The 22,009-nt window shown below is 36.9% G+C and overlaps 7 protein-coding genes and 1 long non-coding RNA gene across 12 annotated transcripts; 2 read left to right on the plus strand and 6 right to left on the minus strand.

Annotated features, from left to right (window-relative positions):
- Positions 1 to 368: 368 nt before the first annotated feature.
- On the minus strand, positions 369 to 1,461 carry AT3G58415 (uncharacterized protein). Of its 2 annotated transcripts, none has more exons than NM_001339924.1 (2): positions 1,212 to 1,461; positions 369 to 894 (listed from the first exon to the last, which is right to left on the minus strand). In NM_001339924.1, exon 2 carries the CDS (start codon positions 863 to 865, stop codon positions 425 to 427), a length of 441 nt encoding a protein of 146 aa, NP_001327247.1. In that variant the 5' UTR covers positions 866 to 894; positions 1,212 to 1,461; the 3' UTR covers positions 369 to 424. The 2 variants fall into 2 exon arrangements, with proteins under 2 accessions (NP_001327247.1, NP_001327246.1); NM_001339923.1 differs by having other exon boundaries at positions 369 to 909.
- AT3G09125 lies at positions 485 to 869 on the plus strand. The gene has a single exon (NR_141510.1). It is a non-coding gene; the product is annotated as an other RNA (long non-coding RNA).
- A 1,229-nt stretch (positions 1,462 to 2,690) lies between the features above and the next one.
- On the minus strand, positions 2,691 to 5,793 carry AT3G58420 (TRAF-like superfamily protein; the record flags this gene model as incomplete). Its single annotated transcript, NM_115704.1, has 5 exons — positions 2,691 to 2,945; positions 3,848 to 4,128; positions 4,513 to 4,662; positions 5,507 to 5,598; positions 5,687 to 5,793. The coding sequence occupies 5 exons, from the start codon at positions 5,791 to 5,793 to the stop codon at positions 2,691 to 2,693; spliced, it is 885 nt and encodes a 294-aa protein (NP_191401.1).
- Positions 5,794 to 6,546: 753 nt separating this feature from the next.
- AT3G58430 (MATH domain/coiled-coil protein) lies at positions 6,547 to 9,567 on the minus strand (the record flags this gene model as incomplete). 2 transcript variants are annotated; one of them, NM_001339925.1, is made up of 6 exons in its annotated part: positions 6,547 to 6,747; positions 7,362 to 7,565; positions 7,657 to 7,692; positions 8,607 to 8,884; positions 9,200 to 9,354; positions 9,455 to 9,558. In NM_001339925.1, the coding sequence occupies 6 exons, from the start codon at positions 9,556 to 9,558 to the stop codon at positions 6,547 to 6,549; spliced, it is 978 nt and encodes a 325-aa protein (NP_001325547.1). The 2 variants fall into 2 exon arrangements, with proteins under 2 accessions (NP_001325547.1, NP_191402.3); NM_115705.3 differs by lacking the exon at positions 6,547 to 6,747 and adding an exon at positions 8,129 to 8,248 and having other exon boundaries at positions 7,067 to 7,565; positions 7,657 to 7,856; positions 8,453 to 8,884; positions 9,455 to 9,567.
- A 2,262-nt stretch (positions 9,568 to 11,829) lies between these two features.
- AT3G58440 (TRAF-like superfamily protein) lies at positions 11,830 to 14,633 on the minus strand (the record flags this gene model as incomplete). The annotated part of the gene is made up of 7 exons (NM_115706.1): positions 11,830 to 12,123; positions 12,387 to 12,511; positions 12,560 to 12,669; positions 12,960 to 13,321; positions 13,445 to 14,094; positions 14,285 to 14,439; positions 14,524 to 14,633. The coding sequence occupies 7 exons, from the start codon at positions 14,631 to 14,633 to the stop codon at positions 11,830 to 11,832; spliced, it is 1,806 nt and encodes a 601-aa protein (NP_191403.1).
- A 744-nt stretch (positions 14,634 to 15,377) lies between these two features.
- AT3G58450 (Adenine nucleotide alpha hydrolases-like superfamily protein) lies at positions 15,378 to 16,550 on the plus strand. 2 transcript variants are annotated; one of them, NM_180386.3, is made up of 4 exons: positions 15,378 to 15,683; positions 15,809 to 15,897; positions 16,114 to 16,232; positions 16,324 to 16,550. In NM_180386.3, exons 1-4 carry the CDS (start codon positions 15,416 to 15,418, stop codon positions 16,439 to 16,441), a joined length of 594 nt encoding a protein of 197 aa, NP_850717.1. In that variant the 5' UTR covers positions 15,378 to 15,415; the 3' UTR covers positions 16,442 to 16,550. The 2 variants fall into 2 exon arrangements, with proteins under 2 accessions (NP_850717.1, NP_191404.2); NM_115707.3 differs by having other exon boundaries at positions 15,386 to 15,683; positions 15,788 to 15,897.
- Positions 16,551 to 16,562: 12 nt separating this feature from the next.
- Positions 16,563 to 20,085, minus strand: RBL15 (RHOMBOID-like protein 15). Of its 2 annotated transcripts, NM_001203197.1 has the most exons (14): positions 19,985 to 20,085; positions 19,806 to 19,856; positions 19,032 to 19,197; positions 18,550 to 18,853; positions 18,274 to 18,306; positions 18,092 to 18,183; positions 17,930 to 18,003; positions 17,678 to 17,772; positions 17,530 to 17,599; positions 17,278 to 17,447; positions 17,155 to 17,197; positions 17,005 to 17,064; positions 16,853 to 16,927; positions 16,586 to 16,763 (listed from the first exon to the last, which is right to left on the minus strand). In NM_001203197.1, exons 1-14 carry the CDS (start codon positions 20,024 to 20,026, stop codon positions 16,758 to 16,760), a joined length of 1,281 nt encoding a protein of 426 aa, NP_001190126.1. In that variant the 5' UTR covers positions 20,027 to 20,085; the 3' UTR covers positions 16,586 to 16,757. The 2 variants fall into 2 exon arrangements, with proteins under 2 accessions (NP_567064.1, NP_001190126.1); NM_115708.4 differs by having other exon boundaries at positions 16,563 to 16,763; positions 19,709 to 19,993.
- Positions 20,055 to 21,953, minus strand: AT3G58470 (nucleic acid binding / methyltransferase). The gene is made up of 5 exons (NM_115709.1): positions 21,538 to 21,953; positions 21,254 to 21,412; positions 20,689 to 20,770; positions 20,441 to 20,605; positions 20,055 to 20,261 (listed from the first exon to the last, which is right to left on the minus strand). Exons 1-4 carry the CDS (start codon positions 21,889 to 21,891, stop codon positions 20,454 to 20,456), a joined length of 747 nt encoding a protein of 248 aa, NP_567065.1. The 5' UTR covers positions 21,892 to 21,953; the 3' UTR covers positions 20,055 to 20,261; positions 20,441 to 20,453.
- Positions 21,954 to 22,009: the final 56 nt, after the last annotated feature.

Genomic DNA, 22,009 nt, shown 5'->3' on the forward strand with positions numbered 1-22,009 from the left:
ATGTTGTATGAGTATTAAAAGATTCTTGGTAAAGCGCAGGTGCATGAAGAAACCAGAGGATCAATGATTATTTGAGGAGAAAACTAACAGAGATTTAGGAAAAAACAGAGAAAACGAAAAAAAGCGAGGGATATATATATATATATATCTATGAATCTCGAAATATGAACAGCCTTGACTCATCGTGACATGATACTCACCTACGGCCACAATTACGTATTAAAATAATAGAATTACCAAAAAAAACATTTAAGGAGTACAGAGGTTTAATTTGTTTGTTGAAATTTAACAAAATCAACATCAAAACCAAGCAAAAAAAACTTAAGATTCAAGCCTCACAAAATTACTTTTACATTAAGTAACCCAGCTTAAACCATTTGTAAGGTACTACTCCATTACAAAGTACTACAAAAACTTTTAATACTTAGTCATCATAGTCAAAGAATTCTTCACTAAAGGCTTCTGAATAAGTATCATCATCATGATCCCAATCCTCTCCATATGCATAGCATTCATTAGGGTCTTCTGAATCATCATCGTCATAGTCCCACTCTTCATCACTTACATCGTCTGGATGAGTATCATCATCATGACCAAAGTCCTCTTCAGATTCGTAGCTTTCACTTGTGTCTTCCTCACAAGTATCATCATTCTCTGAAGCAAAATTATTTGCAGAGTAATCACTCAAGTTCTCTGCAAAAGCTAAATCAAGATCCCAATCTTGTTCATATGCATAGCAGTCATTTATGTCCTCTCCATAAGGATAATCAAAATCAAAGTCCCCTTCATATGAATAGCCATCACTGTGGTAATCAAGATCACAACCCTCATCACAAATATCAAAGAAATCACTCCAGTCGTCCATCGGTAGAAAAGGAATCTCTTCAGCTCAAACTGCAGGAGAAGAAGCTAGAGTGAGGATCAGTAATGACAATATAAATAGTTAACATGATCAGAAATAGAACAGTTAAAAGAGATGAAAGTATCAATTGATAGGGAATCGTCCTTCGGAGAAGCATGAATAAAGAAAAACAGCCACTGTATTCCTATATGAAGCATGCATCCAACGATATTCGACTCCAAAACGAAACAAAGATGAAACATAAATTGAAAGGCAAGTGCATGCATGAAGAAGAGAAAAATAGAGAATCAGTGCCTCGTTGATTATTAACCTTAATTGTTGCATAGAAGGAGTGGAGATTTATACTTACAGAGTGGAAATTCTGTTTCTGTAAGGATAATTCTTCCTGCTACAGGTATATATATATATATATACCATGAAGACAACACAGGCATCTCTAAAAAAGGAGCAGGAATGCGAACAGCCTATGAGTTGATGATACTCGGCCATAATTACGAAATAATAAATGCTGAGAGAGTGAAGCCGCGACTCTTCAATGACCATCCTCTGTTCATACTCGCTACATTTGTATCGTCAAGATTCATATCCGTACTCCATTTGACTACCTCAACCGCACATTACTTTGATATGCCAAGAAAAGTTTATATAAGGAAGAAGGAGAATGCTCTGTATTTGGCACGTGAGAAGCCACTTGTGTGAAGAGAAGTGGATACTCTGGACCATTTGGAGGGTTTGTGTTATGATCTAGAGTATAAATAAGTGAACTTGGTATACTTGTAATTGAAGGTGATTCCCGAGGGATCCATCTTGAGAGATTCATCTAGATTCAATTTATTGTTCTTGTTAAGGAAGAAATAGCTTGTTCTTTAACATAGTTTTTCATAATACCTAACAACTTTTAACACATGAGAAAAAAAACCAAGTCAGTAAAGAGGAAAGATTTCTGACAGCCAAAACCTCTGGATTTCAGAGACAAGTTTTGATTTAGGGTATGATTGGTTGGGCTGTAGAAAATTTTTATAGCCACTAAAAAGGTTACAGCCTTAAAATTGAAACAATCATGCGGTAGCTTTCCTATTTTTTCTCACAGCCCAAATAATATTTTTTTAATTATTTTGGCTGTAAGTACAAGTTTTTCTAAAGCACAAGTTTATGGTCTTTAGAAAGTCTGTACATTTTTCTTATTTTCTTTTCATTTTTTTTTTTTTTTTTTTAAAAAAAACATTACTATAGTTGTCATATATATATATATATATTAAATTTAGTTTTATAGATATAAATAGTAGGTAAATATCTATTTTATGATATATATATGTATAAAACACACATTATTTTTAATATATATATATACTTTAATTGAATTGATATTTGTGAATAATATTATATAAACATCAATACAATTTACCAATAATACTTTTTTGTTTAAAAATACATACAACCAAAATCTTATTTCTACATCCAATTTTTCTTTAAGTAATAATATTATATTAATAAAACTTACAGTCTAATTTCTACAGCAATAAAACTTACAGCTACAGCCATCACACCTACAACAAAAATTCTACAGCAATTAATATACAGTTACAGACGAAACAATCACCCACTTAGAGTCCTGAAATCAGACTGTAACATACTCCAGTTCCAGTTTACCAAAAAAGCTTGTCCTATTCACCAGACTCCGTTAAGACATACGAAATTACTTTTTCACCAAGTAACATAGCTTAAACCATTTTGTTTAACGGAACTAAGCGACTCCATTACAAAGTACTACACAAACTTTGGAGCAAAGACAAAACCATAACACCAACTCACCAAGTAGACTCATATATCATGAAACAAAGAATGAGCAAACAAACGAAAATACCAAAGAGGCATAATAATAAAAAAGCATCAAACAGCTGCATGAAAGAAGAGCTTCCAGTCCAGGTCTTATCACTTTCCAATTCTGAGAAAAGTTTCTCTCCTTTGCTGCCAAGTGTTTCTCATGCGCCTTACCAAGAGCCCCGATTAGAAAGAAGACGATAATCAGAAATGTTACCCACATACGTTTGTTCTTTGGACTGGTTTTCACAGAATTTTCAACCTGCAAGTGAAAAATCAGTCTTTTTAGACTTGAAAACTGACTACAAAGTAACTCTAGTCTAGTTTTGTCCTTGAAAATCAAGATCTCTAAACTTACGTAAAAAGTTCAGAAACTGAAGTCTGAAGAGAAAGTGAAGGATATTTCTTCTTATTCTCTCTGTAAACGGTATATACTAATTGTTTTTAGGTTTACTCATTTTAATCGTCTTTCTACTGTAAAGTAACACAAAAGTTTAACGAATTCTTAGAGCATCATTATTGGGGGATTCTTAGTGTAGTTCTTAGGTTAATTGGATGTAAAAATTAATGATTAAATTGATTTATTTGCTAAGAATAGCTCTTATATAAGAGCAAAACTAAGGGTTAAAAGTTAGACAAGTGTCTATTGTTGATTTGCTGAATGATAAATATTAAAGGAGCAAAAAATCAATTCAAATTTCAATCTCATCCAATGAATTAGAAATGTCAAATAACTAAACCATTTGTTCTTATTTTTTATATCATCTATATTAAACTATCAGCCATTTTTTTTTAAAAAAGTTATATGCCCATAAGACATTAACAAGATTTTGGTTAGTCTTTATGAATGATAAGCCTTTCAATTTGTTATCTCATCTATGTTAAACTATCAAAATTTGTGTGTTTTGTAATGTCATGTATGTATATAAGTTGTAATAATTATTAAGTTTTTTAAAATTAAATTGCTTTTATTTTTTTTTATTTTTATTTTCTTCTTAAGAACTTGAAGCTAAGATCCCACCATTGCATATTACTAAAATTTCAATCTCTTAACTAAACTCTTAACATCAAAATTTTCAAAATCAATTATATATATATATTCTTAAAAACTAACCTAAGACTACACTAAGCAACCATCAATAATGATGGTCTTAGTTATCTTACCTGTTTAACATTGTTGCTCTCCTTTGGTGGTGAAGTTTTCTTGAGCAACTCATTAGACTCAGCACCAAGATTCTCAGTTTTCTTGGTCACAAGTTTAGATGCCTCTTCAGATTTCTCTGATTCATCTAATGTGCCAATAACTTCAAAAACATCCAACTCTGCAACAATCATGACTTCTCCGTTGACAAGAAATCCACCATCTTTTTCATGAAGTTTTGAAAGAGAAAGCATTGCTGGAAAACCCCATGTGGTTGACTTGCCATCAAAACAGTGCTCTGTTTCTGCAACATTACAAATACAACATAGTCAAAACCCTTCAAGAAATTTCAAGCCTTGTCCTAAAAGCATCCCCAAAAGACCACAACACACACTTGACCAATATCTAATTTAGTCAAAACAAGCTCAAGATTATATAGAATTGGTAATGAATGGAAGTAGAAGGATTTACAGATTATATAGAATTTGTACAGTCAAAATGTTTAATGTAAGCAAATGCTACTAACACAGGATCAGGACTATTAAAAAAAATGTATCCAACTAGTGAGCAGAGAGGGTAAAATTTCACCTTTCCATACGGAGAGCTTTTGGGAAAATTGATTTACTATACTCAAGCGGAGGTTTACAAGCTTTCTCCATCCATAAGGCAATGATTCAGCTTCATACACTTCCAGATAGAGAGACAAGTATATTAGAGTGTATGAAGAAAGGAGAGAGAGGCCGATGAGGCCGAGCCATCTCCAAGAAAGAGAAGAAGAAGCAGAAAGGAGTCAAGGCCGAAGTCATGAAAACAAGGCCGAAGATCTCCTCATCAAACGCTGAAAAAGCCAAGTAAAGAGCCGTGAAGAACAAGTCTCGGCCTAAGAGAGTGTCCAAACGGTTTTATGTGGATAAGGCCGAGACTATACCTCAAGATGAAGGCTTGAGCTTGTGTTAAGACCCAAAGGAAATAAAAGAGAGCCCAAGGAAGAGGCCCATTCGTTTGAGACAAGAATAGGGAAACAATGTGTGTGTGCAACCATGAGGGGCTGTCACTATCCACGCCTTGGGGATGCTTATGGACGTTGGAGTATGCAAACAAGGGATGATCACATGTTCTATTCAGGATTTGAATGTTAGGACATGTCACTTTCAGTCTTAGGATTCACCCTCTCTCTCTTCACGTCGCTTTCTCTCTTTGGTCTTTGTGTAGAGTTCGAACTCTCCTCTTTGCCTATTTAAAGGCTGTGTTTCTCTTTGTAATACAACAAGAATAATAGACAAGCTCTTATATCATTTTGTGTAGCTCTCTCTTCTTTACTTGTGTTTAACTAAAGAGTTACAATGTAGAGAGATAGTGTTACACGATTTAGGGCTGCCTTAAGGCAGCCTATTGCTTGTCATACACACTCTTAAATACACTCTAAACTCTTCTTTAGTTAGTACTTATTCTCTAGCTTACTGATCCTAAATCCTCTTTATCTTAAGTACACAAACTCTAAGTGTTGTTGTACTAGACAAGGATTAGCCTCAAACTAGATGTTTTCTCCTTCATATAACCGATTTACTCTCTAGTATATTCGGATATATTGTTGGTTATTTGTGTGGATTTCATCACAAGTTGATGTTCTCTTCCTCTATTGAACGAGTTCACTTTGTGTGGGTAAAGGGAGATTCAATCACCAAGTGATTGTCTACTCTCTCTTGTGAGCTTTGTCTCATAAAACCTAACAAAGTATTCACTGTTATTTCCTTTGGGAAAGACAATAAGACGCCTGCAAGCAAAACCCAAAGAACAGAATCACAAACCATAGACGATTCACTTGAAAACCAAAGTAGATGAAAAGGTCCATTTTCTTTTACCATTTAGACTCGCTGATCAAGACTGGAACAGAACAACACTTCTCAGACTGCAAAGAAGAGAAATCCTTTATCACCCAACCAAACTTCTTATCAAAAGGCTTTGCCATTGATGTTTTAAAGATTACTCAAAATCAAGATACTAGAACCTGAGAGAATAAAACACCTTAAAATGATCACTCGTCCACATTCATAAACCTATGCCAATAACACACAATCTACCAACAATAACAAACCAAGAAAAGCTAAGATTCTACTTAGGACCCAAAAGGCCAAAACTCAGTACAGAATGCAAAGATAAAGCAGCAATACTTACTAGTGCCAGTGACACTGAAGGAGTTCTGTCTTGTTTGCAAGTTTCCTCCGGCAATAAATATATAAAATAAATGAAGAGCATGCAAGCATCTCTAAATGACGTGCGGCAAATACGAGCAGCCTTGGCTCATCGTGATTTGATATACTTTAACAATCATCATTAAATTAAAAGAGTAGCTAGAACCACCTGGCTTGACCACGACTCTTCAAGTGCCTCTCTCTGTTTTCAAACACAAAAATATTACTTTATCTTAGAACCCAACAAAAAGTAGAAATTTATCCTCAAGATTCATAAGCATGTGACTTCAAGTGCCACTCTCCGTTCAACACTTCACAAAATATGACACAATTCTCTACATATTTGGATTCTCATTTCTTAAGCTTGGAACTCTCCAAGATTTCTGTTAAAGCGAATTAGTTTGTGGTCAAGAAACTCACTGATACAATCATTAGCCAACAACTTTGATAAATCATCACCGCAACTTACTTTACCACAGAAAGTGAAAAACTAAGATATTAAAACACCAAATGCCTTGTAACTCAAGTCATCAAACAACATCATTGAATGACATAGGAGTTCTGGTGGCCGACAACTCTACATTCTCCTTCTCCACTAGAAGATCCAAGTTTGAACACTTTTGCTTCAGTTTAAGTAAATATTCCTCTAGTTCGTGAAGCCGGGCTAAACCAGACTGTTCTCTCTCCTTCTTGTCTTTCACTTGGTCCAGCTTCTTCTCCAACCAATCCACCTTAAATCCCGCATCAAAAACAAAAACTAACCGAACCAAGAGCTACGATATAGTCAGTATCCACTGTCCACTCAATTCTAAACCACTAATTGAACCAAACTCAATTCTAAACCAAAAAGCCTTTTAAGTTTTGAATATTCAAAAACAGAGTTTCCCTCCACTGCGTATTAAGTCTTAACTAACAGTTTGTCCATTAGTTAATGAATTCCGAGAGCCTAATAACCTTCCAAGATCAATGTTACAAGGCACTTAAATTGAGTGATACAACAACGTATTTGGTAGCCGAAGTTTCAGTAGACCAAAGCAGTCACAAAATGACATAAGTTCAGTTAACTTCCAAGAAGACCTCTAACTTTGAAACAAAGGGAGAAACTAAAGATATCATAACACCAATAGCATAAGAACTGAAATGATCAAACAACATCATCGAATGACAGCGGAGATCTGGTAACCGACAACTCGTCCTTCTTCTTCACCACTAGATCATCAAGATCTGAACAGCTTTGCTTCAGTTTCAGTAAATGGTCCTCCATTTCTTGTAGCTGAACCATATCAGACAGTTCTTTCTCCTTCTTTTCTTTTACTTGGTCCAGCTTCTTCTCCAACCAATCCACCTTAAATCCTGCATCTTTCACATATGTCAATGCAATGTCTGCTTCCACAAGATCTTCATTTGAGAGCTCTTCAAGTGACTGGCACAGTGTCTCAATTAAACTAAGCAGAAAAATCATGCATGATGTCCTCAGATGTTGGTTCTTTGCTCGGAACTCTACTGCAATGTCAGGGTGTCTTTCAAATATTGATCTCACATATTCCACCTGCGAGCGAAAAACAAAGCAAGTATAAAGATTCGAAGAGAAATCTTGTAAAGTAATAACAAGAAGTTTGCGCCATTCTTAAGTTTCTTACCTGTGAAGGAAGAACTTGAAAGCCATTGACATCTACCTTTCCCTGGGTAGAGGAATCCTCAAATACATCTGATGCACCAATAACTTCAACAATAATCATGAGATCTTCGTTTACCAGAAATCCACCATCTTCCACAAGGAGTTCATAAGGGAATGTATAACCCAAGGTAGGATTCTGCTCATCAAAGCAGTGCTCTGATTCTGTAACATCAATTTCACCTCATGAGTGGATATGAAATCTATTTTGGCAGCTTGGCAAGAAACTTGAAAACTAAGCCGTTCAAATCAAACATCCTAGAAAGCAACAGTAATACCAGTCCAAACTAAGTCACATAACACTATTATTACTAACAAGAGTGTGCGAGTCTGTGAGGGTGTGTGATATTGTAACTGGCAATGACTTGGATAAAAACTCTTGCATACAATCATTCACCAAAAGTGAATCAACAAGTGAACACAGTAAATAGAATCACCTTTCGATATGGATAGCTTTTCAGATAATTGATTTACTATTGTTAGACGAGCTTTGACAACTTCAGAAGGGAATAATTGAGAATCAGGAAGGCACAAGGTCATATTCAGCAAGAAGACGCCTGCCGAAAAAAAACACCAGAGAAATCAAAATGTATCACCAGACTTTAAAATAATAAAAAACATTTGTAAGATGAGTTTCATTTGGTTGCACAAAAAGAGAAAAAAAAAAAAAAAGAGTTTCATATTTACCATTTGAAGCCACGGATCACAAATGGATCAGAATAACATTTCTCGGAATTTGAAAAGGAGAAATTTTTGATCACCCACACGAACTTCTGCCCAACTTGCTTCTCCGTTGGTGTAATGAAAGATTCCTAGCAAACAAATAGGCTCTTGTAATACAGAACACATAGCAGCATGTCTCTTGTAAAGTACCACAAAGTTTCTTAACTTTCTTACCGGTTTAGATTCATTGACATGGTTGCTTTCTTTTTCTGGTGAAGTTTTCTTGAGCAAATCACCAGACTCATTGCCATCATTCCGTATTTTTTTGGTCAGAAGTTCAGATGCTTTTCCCGAAATATCTGATTCAGTCAATGTCCCAACAGCTTCAAAAACATCAACCTCTGCAATAATCTTGAAGTCTCCTTTCACCACATGTTCAGACTGATAAAGTTCAGTCTGAAGTTTGCATATGGGAATCCTTTCTGGAATTGGAATACCCCAAGTGGTACGCTTTTCGTCAAAACAGTGATCTGTTTCAGCAACATTACATCCAAATAATGTAAGTAATCTGAAATAGAAATCTGCATGAGCATAAAACAAATAAAAATTCAAGACTGAACTAAAACCCCAAAACTTACACAACACGCATTTGATCAACATAGAAACTACTACATGTATGCCGAGTAAAAGATTAAAAATTAACTATCATTTATTTAGTGACTAGAGTAAGAAGAAGGATGAACTAGATTACTAGAATTTTTTGCGTTTACAAAGTGCCACTGACATATACAAAGGACAGTTCAATACAATGAATCAAGAAGGGAGCAAAGTTTGACATAATTCACCTGCTTTTATGGAAAGATTGAGAGAATTATGTTGGTTCCGTAAAGTTAGCCGAAGTTCTACGTATCTTCCCCATCCACAAGGTAATGATTCAAAATCAACCACTTGTAGACACAGAGAAAAGTACTTATCTCGAATGGGATAAGCGATAGGACGCCTAGAACAAAACAAAATGACAGATTAATGAATACCAACGACGATAGTATAACCTAAATCTAATTTGGTGAAATTATAAGATAAAAAGGCTCTAGTTTTACCATTTGCAGTCCCCGATCAAGACTGGAACAGAATATAACCTCTCAGATTGCGGAGAGAAGTTCTTTATTATCCAACAAAACTTTTTATGAGCTTGCTTCTCCATTGACGCTATAAATATTGCTCAAAATCAAGATACACTGTGCCTGAAGATAATAAAAAAAAAAACTTTAAGATAGTAAGCCAAAGAAACAAACAAAGATCCCACTACATATGTACTCAAAGACTAGAAACAGTTAGTTGATAAACTCTCTGATTTCAAAAACATTGGTAACAATGAAGAAGTAAAACTAGAGGATCAGATGCTTAGTTGAGAATCATACCAACAATGGTTTTGTCTTGTTCTGAAGTTTCTTCTGGCAAACGATAAAGATATATATGAAAAAATGAAAATTCTAAACTTCTCGATTAAGGTGAGCAGATGCAGAAAGGAGAGTCTCGATTGATGTGCGCGAATGAATTCAGTCTTGGTCCCTCGTGACTTGATACTCTTAACTACGAATTAATATAGGAGCCTAGGTAAAGCGCAGGTGCATAGAGAAGAGAAACTAGAGGATTAGGTGTGAGCATAATACCTGAACCGGAAGAATCGAACCGAATCCGATCCAAAATATCCGAATCCGTTCTGCTTCGGTTCCGGTTAATTAGCCGATCGGTTCTGTTTTCAAAAAAACTATGGGTATTGGTATTACTCGAACAGAACCCGATACACGTGAATACTTTTTACTACCCGAACATACAGTAGAACCTCTATAAATTAATACTCTATATAATAATAACCTCTATAAATTAATAAATTATTCCGATCCCGAGTTGGGACCAATGTAAAAAGTGATATAAATCGATAAATTAATAAGATAATAATTTTTTTGAAAGTCCTATGTAAATATATGGTCTCATCAATATCATAAATTAATAATTCTATAAATGTATCGAATATATCTCTATATTATATGTAAAAAATTTCTTAAAAATATATTTATAATAATTTTTTGCTTAAATTCATATTTGTTATTTGTTTGACTATAGTTTTCATATTTTACTGTATCAAACATTTTGGTGTTGTTTTCTAGATATTATTATTATGTTTTACTTGTAACTGGTTCTAGAAAGATATTTTCTAAAATGAAAGAAATCTTATCGATTTTTTTAAAAAAGTTATTAAATTAGGAAAATCTCTCTATAAATTAAGAAATATTAATTTATCGATAAATTAATACCTCTGTAAATTAATAAAATTTTGCAGTCCTAACATTATTAATTTATAGAGGTTTTACTGTATATATATGCATTAATAATTTGAATTTGTGACTTGTTTAATGATTTGAGTTATGGAATAAGGTCAAAACAAGGTTTACGTTTTATTTTAGATTATTATTTTAAGAAAAAACTTTGGTTATTTATGGGTTCTTTAACCAATATCCAAATTATCCGAATAGAACATGACCCAAAATTGTACATATAACCTAACGAATCTAAAAATTTTAAGCCCGGAAAACCGAACCCGACCAGAATATCCACATGCCCAGGACTGCAAAGGATCAATGATTTGTTGAGAGTCAAACCGACAGAGATGCATTAAAACAGAGTAAAAAAACGGCTATAATTTATGAAGAATATGAAAAGCCTTGGCTCATCGTGACTTGATCATAAGCCCAAACTATAAATTAAATGATGAAAATGCAAATGTATGTTAAAGGAGTCTATGTCAAAGCAATAGATTCAAGTGCAAGTCACTGTTTCAGACCTAGAGAGGTTGCTTTATCATCAAGATTCATACCCATGAGAGAACTCTCCAAAGAGATCTAACAAATTTGGTAGCTGAAACTTAGATAATCAGCCGCAAAAGACTCCCTTCTTCACAATAAGTGACAACTTCGGAAATACATGAGAGTTCATTATCTTTTAAGAAAAACTCCGATCTTAAAGAATGCCTAAGAATTTAAGTGATCACACAACATCATCGAAGGAGAGCGGTGGCTGCCTTCTCTGTCTCAAATTTGTGCTTCAAATCATGATGCAGAACGGAGAAATTAATTTCACTTTCATCAATCGAAAACAGAGTAGGGGTTCTTCATCATTTTCAGTCACATACCCTTAGTCAGTCACTCAGTCTCCATCTCCTCGACTCATGCCTATGAATCCTTCCCTGCATTTTTGCAGCAGAACAAAAGCAAACCTTGAAGCCCAGGAAGGCATAGAAAGTGGAGTTATTATCCAAAACCAAAAATTTCCCAGTTACTCTCAAATAGAGTGGAGAGTATGATTACGTGTTTGGAACATTGCAACATTCTTGCAGCCTTCAAAACTTAAATCCTCAACATACACTTTAGTTGTTCAAATGTTTTGAAATAGTTACTCTTTAAGGTTAATTTCACTACTCAGTCCCATTCGACATAAAACTCAAAGAATACAAACTTGGGCCTTGCTTCCAGGCATAAGAAAACAAAGATTCACCTACAAAGCCACAAAATCCTGAAAATCTGCAAACACCATCGTTGAATGAGAGAGGAGCTCTCGCAACCAAAGCCTCCACTTTTTCCTTCTGCAGCTGAGATTCAAGATCCACGAACAAAAGCTTCAGCTTCTGCAACCGTTCCTCCATTGTTTGTAGCCGGGGCCCACTACCCTGCTCCATCTTCTTCTTCCGAGAGACCTCATCCAGCTTTGTCTACAGCCAATCCAACTCAAAGCCAGCATCAATCAGATCAACAAGTGTTACATCAGCCTTGCTCAGATCATCCTCTGATAGCTTCTCTGGCGACTGGCACAGCGTCTAGGTGAGGCTAAGGAGTGCATTTATATAAGCTCTTCTGATCTGTTTGTTCTTTGGTCGGAAGCCTATGGCTATGTTTGGGTCTCTTTTGAAGATATGGTTTACCGATTCTACCTGCTAGCAAGAACAAAGTGAACTATGATGAAACCCATTCTAACCTGGGACATAAAAACCTCAAACCCATTGACATCCGTAGTTTCCTTTGCTGGTGGAATCTCTGTAAGCACATTATTTGAAGTCTCTGCAACAGATGCCACATTGTTAAACGCCTTACCACCAGTTTCTACTGACTGAGAGGCATCCTTCAAGGACTTGTTTTATTCTACAAGACTTGTGTCTCTAGCACTGTCAGTCCAAACAAGAGATGAAGCCTCATCATCGACATCTTCTTTATTTGCATAATCATTTTCATTGTTAGAAACCTCAGTCTTAGATGCCACACTGTTACAACTTATAGTACCCGTATAAAAAGCATCCTCTATGGCATTCAGAATTATTCAAACAGTTTTAGTATAGAAATTAAGTCGGTTTTAGTATTTGATCATCAGTTGTTTTGGTTTTTTTCCCTAAAGTTGAAGTAAATAAACCAAATTGTTAAACCTGAACCAAAGTAAAATTCAGTCAAGCTAAAACCAATGGAAGAAAAAAAAGATATCAGAAGACCAAAATGCCTAACAACTCAAAGTCAGCAAACAAAATCATCGAAAGACAGAGCACTTCTGGTGGCCGACAAGTCTGCCTTCTCCTTCTCCGCAAGAGCACCCAGGTCTGACCACTTTTGCTTCAATATCACTAGATTTTCCTCTATCTCATGGAGCCTGGCCAAACCAGACATCTCTTCCTCCTTCTTTTCCTTTAGTTGGTCCAGCTTCTTCTCCAACCAATCAACCTTAAACCCTGCATCTCTCAAGTATGTCAACGCTACGTCTGCTTCCACAAGATCTTCATTCGAGAGCTCCTCCAGTGACTGGCACATCGTTTCGATTAAGCTGAGCAGGAAATTCATACATGCGTTCCTCAGTTGTTGGTTCTTTCCACGAAACTCCACTGATATGTCTGGGTGTCTTTCGAGTATACGTCTCACAGATTCCGCCTGCGATTCCAAATATATGAGAAAGAGAGAGAGAGCATTCTTTGTGGGGTTTGGAAACAGAGAGAACATACTCTACTATACCATATATTACAATAACAATTGAAGATGAAACCGCCTTCTTACCTTGGAAGAAACAACCACAAACCCATTGATATCCACTGTTTCCTTATCTGATTGAATCTCCATAAGCACATAATCACAAGTCTCCGTAACACATGCCACGGTGTTAGGATCCCTACCACGAGAGGCATCCTCCAACACGAGATGAAGCCTCGTCTTTTTCACTTGTTCTATACTACTTCCGTTTCTAGCACTATCATTCAAAACAAGAGATGAAGCCTCATCATCAACATCTTTTTTAGGTGCATCATCATTTTCATCATTGGAAACCTCAGTCTCAGCCACCAAACTATTACAACTTCTAATACTCGTATAAAAAGCATTCTCTATGGCATTCACTAGGTTCAAACGACTTATGTCACAAACTTCATCATCATTATCATCAGTATACTCCTGGGATGCATCTCCATCATCCGAACTCTCTTCAGATGCGTCGTCACAATCATCATCATCATCATCTAACTTCTCTTGAGATGAAATAATCTTCACAGGTTCCAATGGCACAACAATAGAAGGTAAAACATCTACTTCAGCGACGATAGTGAGTCTGTCATTCACCAAAAATCCTTCAGCTATATTAACAAGTTTTTCAAGGAGCAAGAAATCTTGAAAACCCCAAATGTTACTCTTTGCATCGAAAAAGCATGGCCCTCCTGTGTCATTCCCAAGAAACGGAAATAGTTAGGTTTCATCTAACCAATAAGATACTACATAGAGAAAAAGACAGAACATAAAACTGAGATCATATGATTCATAGAGCTTAATATAAAGATAAAGAAGGAATCAGCACGCATAGCATAATCACTATCCCAAGCCATGATCGTATATATGAAAACAATGTACCTAATACTCTGTCGGTATTAGGGCAAACATTGTCAAGAGTAATGCTAAATTTCACTTCTCTTCTCCATCCTGGTGGCAAAGATCCAGGCTCAAGATCAAGATACACGGAAAAGTAACGATCATTCTTAGCTCCTTTGAGAAAAGAAAGAAGACGCCTGAACAAAAGCAAAGTCTCACATCTAAGAATCAAATTCCACAAAAAAAAAGAAAAGGATTTCTGTAATCGTTTCTCGCTTTACCAATTGCAGCCGGCGACCGTGAAGACGGGAGAGTAGCACTGATCTTTCAAAGATGAGAACTTTTCCAAAACCCAAGTAAATTTATCTTGCATCTTCAAATCTAATGACATGATCACAAGTTATCGCCAGTAAAACCCTAATTCGTAAACAAGTAACGTGCTTTGAAATCCAGTGTGGTAGGGTTTGTGCTGGTTATATAAACTTATAAGAAAGGAAAAATAATAAGCTTTCCATATTTCACAGACCCGAGATAAACCAAACCATACCTGATCCAAAATAAAAATTGATTCAAACTAAACCGAACTAGGTTATTTCCAAAATAAGTTTGTTACGGTAATTGAACCAAACTTGTTGTTATCCGAAACTTTGATAGACCGACCATCTAGTCAATATATACTTACCACAAGAGGACCTGTTCTTTTGAAACCATTGTGGAAAATAAGATATCAGAACACCAAATATGACTTAGAACACTCAGCAAACAAGATCATTGAAAGACATAGAGATTCTAGAGGCTGACAACTCTGCCTTCTCAAAACTTGATTTAAGCTAATTCAAACCGAATTTAAATCGGTTCGTTTTGGGTTTATCTTTTTCTGAGCAGAACGAAACCGTAAAATTGAACCAAACTCGATTCTAAACCAAAAGCCTTTTCTGGATATTCAAAATAAACAGTTGTCTATGTTGAAAGAAAGACACGTGTCTATGACACAGGTGACGTGTCAATCCAGTATCCATCTTAAACATCTGTTAACACTCTTCATCTTCCACCTACTCAATCACACACTAGCATTACGTAACGTATGGTACGATCTAAATTATTATACATATCAAAAAGTGGCTGGAGCCGAACAAAAAAAACATACGATAGAGAAAACGTACGGAGTAAAAAATGGAGACTTACGTTGATGCGATTGGAGAGGACACGGCAGCCACAACAACGACGGCGGAGACGGCTGCAAATAAGAACAAGAAGAAGTTGAAAGTGATGGTTGCGATTGATGAGAGCAAGAACAGCTTCGATGCGTTGGAATGGGCTGTGGATCATCTCAGAGTTGTTATTAGTGCCGAACCGGAAACCGGTCAAGAAGGCGGTTTACTTACGTTGCTTCATGTTCACCCAACGTACCTTCAATATATCTATCCTTCTGGTGGAACTGGTGAAGAAAAAAACGCTTCTCTCTTTCTTTTATTCTCTATGCGTATATATATATTATATGGGATGTGACTGTATACAATATTGAGTGAGTTTGGAAATTCTTAGCTTCGGCGGTGTATGCGACAGATTCAGTGCCCGAACCAATGAGGAAAGCACGAGAAGAGAGTACGACAAACTTATTCACACGGGCATTGGAGATATGCCGAGGCAAAATGGTGCGCTATATGTGTGAAATAATTTCCTAAAAATTACCATCAAGACATGTCTAGTTTCAACTTTCAACATACTACAAGTTTGGAAAAAATTTCAAAAATACAATAAGTTTAGGGTCTATGAAGTTTACTTTCAGTTTAGGTTTATCAAGGTTTCATAAGAGTTTAGGTTTATCAGTGATCTTCTCTGTCTCTTGAGTTTATGGTTTTATGTTGTAGGTGAAGACAGAGACTATGATATTGGAAGGAGATCCTAAGGAGATGATATGCCAAGCCGTCGAGCAAACACATGTTGATCTTCTTGTTGTTGGTAGCCGTGGACTCGGCATGATCAAAAGGTACAAGTTTCATTTTTGGTCTAAGGTCTAACAACAAATTGAGATTTCTGGTTGTGACTATTCATTCATTCCTGGTGTTTGAGATATACAGGGCATTTTTAGGGAGTGTAAGTGACTACTGTGCCCAACATGCAAAATGTCCAATTCTCATTGTGCGACCGCCTAGAGAAACCTCAACTAGTAACACGAAGGAACACAAGAGCAAGTGAGGAAGGAAACCATGTTATAATAGCTTCTGTTTCATTCCGTTTGTACTCCGTAGAGAAGAAAAAAAAGTGTGCCGCCAATAAACAAGTTTACTTTTGCAAAGTAAAGTTCTACGTAGAGAGATTTTGCAAAAAAAGAAAATTTCAACTGATCTTTCGTTTGTATTAGATTCTAAACCGGAAAATCGGTTTGATCGTCTGGTTAAAGAACCTCCTTAAAGAAAACAGACGCTATACAGTTTCTAAATGCAAGTAAAAGACAGAATGAGAAACAAACGTTACAATACAAGCCAAAACAGTACTTTGCGAGTTGTTGGTGTTAAGCCTGCAAGTTTGATCACAGTGGTTTCGTTGTTAGTAGTGCCTAAACTCTAAAAATGAGTTAATAGAACTCTAGTTCGGAAAAGTTTATACCTGTTGGCTCATTAGGATCTCCACTGCTACGGTGAGATCATCGTCGGCAGCAGCAAGCGCCACTTCCACTTGTGTCTGAAGAAAATCCAGAGACTTTAAGCCATCTATTTACTATTGTTTTAGTTAACGTTGGTATGAAGCAAGAAACGTACCCTGTCAAAGCCCATGGCTACGAGTTTCTGGATTTGTTCTTCGGAAGCAGCAACACGACCCTGTGTTTTAACAGCTCAATAAGAGAAAAGCTTCTAGAAGCTGTACAAGGGTCTGGGTCTGAGCCGAATATCTTAGAGAAGAAAAGTAACCTGGGATTGGGGCAGGACTGCTGCATTAGCTATTGGCGCTTGTCTACACACGGTGAGACATGAGGGTGAGGTTGAAGAATGGCGTAATAAGCTGATAAATCATAAGCTGAAGAAATCAAATACCTTGAATCTGCCACGGTGTTGACAGTTGCATCAGAAAGGCGGTCTGGAGAGCTGCTATCTTCCAGCAGTCTAGCATGGAGGTTTGGGTCTGTTTCTCCAGCTGGAGCAGTAGGATCTCGGGCAGTGCTAAGAGTTCTACCTCTCCCCGGAAATCTACTGTCCTCAGAAGACTGCATGTGAAGTAATATGGTTAGATGTGAATGCATCCACCATGGTAAAGAAAAGAAACTAACAAGATTAGCATGAACGTACCTGATTAGATGCTTCCCTCTGTGGCAACCATGAAGACAAGGATCTCCAAGCATTTCCTGTAGAGAAACCACTGGTCAAAGAAAAAATGTCGTTAGGATATTCTCTGGGCAAACAGTCCAGTTTTTCATATGTTCTTAGGAAACCACACCTGGATGTTGTGTTTTGTGCAGAATAAGTGGGAATATAGCTGGAAGGATTCCCGCCAGTACACATAATGAACTTGGGTCGCCTAATGAAGCTAGACTGGAAGAGGACATAGAAACTGGATGAGTTACGATTAACTCAGAGAGCAACATCAAGAAGCCAGATCTGCATGAGTTTTAAATCCTCGATGGCCTCTCAATTAACAAAGAAAAGGAAACATCAAGAAGCCAGATCTTCTTAAGTACTTAGTACTTACCATCCAGGAGGCTGACTCAATGGTGGTAAAAAATGAAGAGCCAGGCATCAAGAAATTGAAGAGGCCATAAGAATCTGAAATCCAAAGCGACTAACAAATTAGCTCCCCATGAAAATGCAGGTTTAGAAAGAAGATGACAATGAAAAAGGTCAATAATCATACATGAAAATCCAGACAGGATGCCGCATAGATGCCCAAGCAGTGAAACATTTGTCATGAGAAGCTGGAATACTATTAGTAAGATCCACGGATACCTACACATGGATACAAACTTTTACATCATATGAGCAACAAGAAATGCAGGTGGGCATTAAGATGCCAACAAGCAAGACAATGGAGCTTACAGTTTAGCGGGAACGTTGAAGAGACCAAACACACTGCACAGAGAAATAAAGTAGCAAATGAAGAAATATGAGATGCTTCATGAATACAAAGAGTTGGCAAAAAATAGCCCACATTCAGAGGACATTAAACGCATATCTTATTAATATGTGTACAGACATGTGTAGCATTAACATGTTTGGAGAGAATGTATCTGAATTCTAACAAGAAGCTCATATTTACTTGCACTTTGATCTTCCAGAGTCTAAATCATTTAAGTAGCCCTTGAAAATTCTTACCTTCTAGAGGTAACTCCACTGAGACTTGTCTCTATGACAATCATAGAAAACAAGATTCCAGAAAATCCAATGGCGCATTCATTCATGAGATGATCATATTGGTAGAAGGGATTATATCCCGCCAAGGATGCTATAAGAAGATGCAATACGGCATTGGTCGTTGCCAGCAAAACTGTTAGGTAAAGCAAACGGACAGATCCCATGATTCTCTCCAGCTCAGAGCCCATAGGAACCAATGCCATCATGTTGAACAGAACATGAAGCAGTGATCCATGGAAAATAATGGCTGTATAAAACCTATAAACTGCACAGATAACGAGAAACGAGTGAACAAGAGGAAACAAAAAAAATCAGGACAGCTCAGGCATCTGAATTTAAAATTACCAGTTTGCAAGACGAAATAACTTTGGAAATGTAAGTTTTAGTGCCAATAGGAATATCTTCTACATGACATGCAAGCCTCAATAAATATGAGAACATACCTTGGAACCTCGATATGATTGCCGAGGGTAAGAAGCATACTTCATAAAAAGTGTCATATCCAGTTAAGAGGCATATCAGGTAAATGACCCCACAAACTACCACCACCGATGACGTGAGGAAAGGTATGGCATTCCACCACTGTCCAACTCGAGTTTGAACCCCAGCCTATGAGAAAATAAAGAATACATAACTAACCAGAAACAAGACCTTTACCAGTTTATAGGCTTATATCTAAACATTGTGCCGATTATCTACTTGGTTGGACATAGAAACCTTCTAATAATATTCAACCTTATGAATAATTTCAGAAATCTTCAAACAAAAGTATGATCCAGAGTCACAGTTGTATAATAGAATGGTGAAATTGTATTATTATACCTAAAACTTGAAGAACTAATGAAACAACACAAACAGAGGCTGCTATAACCTATTTTATGAAGAGAATGTTTCTACTTTCTACAACGAACGATTGGCCATGAAACTGAAGTTATGCCGAATTGAACTGCTAATTAGTTAACTCTACCGAATTAAGAGACGGTCGTACTGATTTCTGCTATCAGCCATAGCTCGTTCTCACTAGGAGTTTCTCGGTAATTAAACAAGCTAAAACCTCAACAATTTCTGACTAAGATCAAGGAATATAAGCAATCAGAGCAGAAAATTGAACAGATCTCACCTCGGTAACAATGTTCGGCCTCATAATCGAAGTCGCGAATCAGTCCTCTTCTCTGATGCTTGCGTGTGTTTGAATTTCAATGACCATGGAAGAAGACGAACAACTCTCGTTTCTCTCCCACCGTAAAAGACTCTTCTCGAGATCTTAACTTCTTCGCCCGGTTTAGCACTTTGATTCTGGTAAAGTTTGTAGAACCGGGTCGGACCAAAAACTTTTTATTCGCTGAGAGCAAACATCAATATTTCATCTCTTCCTCGCAAATTATAAAGTTGCAACGGATTGAATAATTTTTTGTGATGAGCTAATTCCGTATGTCATGTTGATTCATGATGCAATAAATCATTTTGGTAAATATGTTGAGATTTTGATAATAATGTAAAAGTATATCAGACTTGAGATCTGCGGTTGCAACAAGATACAGAGAACGATTGAACAAAGTGAGGTCACCAAGAGAACATTGATGAAAAATATCCAACACACATGAGCCGATGAGTGTTCCCTGCCACAAATGTTCCTCCGCTGCTAGAGGATAAGGGCTTGAAATGCCAGACACCTGAGATTGGTTAAGGCGCATCGTCATAAGAAATTAACAGCAACTACATGAACAGCAAAAGGGGATGACGTGAACGCGTGAGATGGATTTAAGCACATTGCTTTTTGTGATCAGAAGGGTAAAAGAACAATCACTGGTTTACTCAAGAACAGTCAAAAGACTTTAGAGAAGCAACTTACAAGCAAGTCACAACTAGCTGTCTTCTTCCAAGCCTCCTAATCTGGTACCTGGATCATAACTTATAAACAGTCGGAACTCGTTTCCGAGTTTGCTAGAGTGATGAGGCTTAAACACACAAGGGCGAACACCCAATAGCTCAGCTGCATGTTCTCTTTGCACCTCTCCTGCAAGACGTGAGATATCTCCTAGTTAATAAATCATAAGATCATATAAATTTGACTTGAGAAAACAAAAGTACCCATTGTACCTGTGAGAAGAAGCAACAATGAATCTACTGGGCTTGCGAGGAACAAAATTGTTTGACTAACTCTTTCCAGGCATTCCCTACTCTGCCAAGCATAAACGAATCAAGATCATTAACACGCTAACTAGAAGGTACTCAAAGACATTTATGCTTTGAAGATAGCAAGCAATATAGCACACAAAAACATCACAGATTAATGATATCCTCACAAGTCACAAATACTCCTACCCGGGAAATATTTCAAATGATAATCAAAACGCAGCAGAGAGCCACAAAGTATCCATCTTTAAGAAGTGACACTAAGCCATGACCATAACCAACTGATACTCCATTGTAAAGCTTACACTTTTTTTCTTTCATCTTGTCTGCTTTTGGACTTTCTATAATCTTTTAAAAGAAGATTAATTTATAAGCAATGCCTATCTAGCAGAAGCTTCTTGAATGTCAGAAGTTCAGAGCAGATTACACATCAGTCTCTAAACCTATCTATCAAGGGGCAGCTAAAAGATTTCCAAAATTCCCATGAAAGAACAGCATCGGAAAAGTTAAGAACTTGAAGAAACTTTACCAAGTAGGGAGGATCTGCAACGATTATATGGAAGCAATGTTTCAGCTGAAGCGGCAGATCTTCTGGTTCGTTGTAATCATAGAAAGTGAACTCTTTTCCATATCTCTCGAATCTCATATCGTACTCCAGCAATTGCACCTGAAGACTAGGATCTCTTTTCTGACTCAGCACAAATCAAAACCCGTCGCACAGAAATTTAGCATCAACGACAACAAAAGTATCGATTTTTAGCAAAACGGATTCGATACAAATTAAGGGTACTGAACAAAACTGATTAATAGTACCTTGAGATAAACGTAGAGAGTAGGGCAAGCAATGCAAGCGACTCTGCAGCCTGGAATTCTTTGAGAGAGAGTGACCACTTCATCTGCTACAGTCTCTGCAGTTTCAGGTTCGTACCAGAACTGGCTGAGTCTCCAATCCTCCGTAACCAGCTCCACTTTATCGGATTCTTCTCCTCCGGCGACGGAAGACGCCGGTGGCGTGCTCGCAACAGTCTTGTTCTGGTCTGCTAGAAATTCCCGAAGCGCCGCCAAAGCTTGAGAACTCAACACTAGTGGATCGTCATCTTCTACATCTCCGTCTCGTGGAGCTGAAACTTGACCGTTTAACTTCTGGAGCTCATCTTCTTTTTCCATTTAAGCTTCGGCGTCAGAATTCCGGGATAAAGTCAGATCCTTCGGAAAAGAGAGGACTTAACGGACACAGCGAATTAGAGAGGGCTAGGGCTTTGGTTCTGCTTGCGTTTATACAGAA

This window comes from Arabidopsis thaliana, chromosome 3 (genome assembly GCF_000001735.4).
Source record: "Arabidopsis thaliana chromosome 3, partial sequence".
Lineage (NCBI taxonomy): Eukaryota > Viridiplantae > Streptophyta > Magnoliopsida > Brassicales > Brassicaceae > Arabidopsis > Arabidopsis thaliana.

Excerpts from the sequence above, each read along its gene's own strand:
- AT3G58450 (NM_115707.3), top strand. The coding sequence starts at position 15,416 with ATGGAGACTTACGTTGATGCGATTGGAGAGGACACGGCAGCCACAACA. Across the intron at positions 15,684-15,787 it reads CTATCCTTCTGGTGGAACTG|CTTCGGCGGTGTATGCGACA; the intron begins GTGAAGAAAAAA and ends GGAAATTCTTAG. Across the intron at positions 15,898-16,113 it reads AGATATGCCGAGGCAAAATG|GTGAAGACAGAGACTATGAT; the intron begins GTGCGCTATATG and ends TTTATGTTGTAG.
- AT3G58415 (NM_001339924.1), bottom strand. The coding sequence starts at position 865 with ATGGACGACTGGAGTGATTTCTTTGATATTTGTGATGAGGGTTGTGAT.
- RBL15 (NM_001203197.1), bottom strand. The coding sequence starts at position 20,026 with ATGACATACGGAATTAGCTCATCACAAAAAATTATTCAATCC. Across the intron at positions 18,854-19,031 it reads AATCATATCGAGGTTCCAAG|TTTATAGGTTTTATACAGCC; the intron begins GTATGTTCTCAT and ends TTATCTGTGCAG. Across the intron at positions 18,307-18,549 it reads AGTGGAGTTACCTCTAGAAG|TGTGTTTGGTCTCTTCAACG; the intron begins GTAAGAATTTTC and ends TTCTCTGTGCAG.
- AT3G58470 (NM_115709.1), bottom strand. The coding sequence starts at position 21,891 with ATGGAAAAAGAAGATGAGCTCCAGAAGTTAAACGGTCAAGTTTCAGCT. Across the intron at positions 20,771-21,253 it reads TTGCAGATCCTCCCTACTTG|AGTAGGGAATGCCTGGAAAG; the intron begins GTAAAGTTTCTT and ends TATGCTTGGCAG. Across the intron at positions 20,606-20,688 it reads ATTGTTGCTTCTTCTCACAG|GAGAGGTGCAAAGAGAACAT; the intron begins GTACAATGGGTA and ends CACGTCTTGCAG.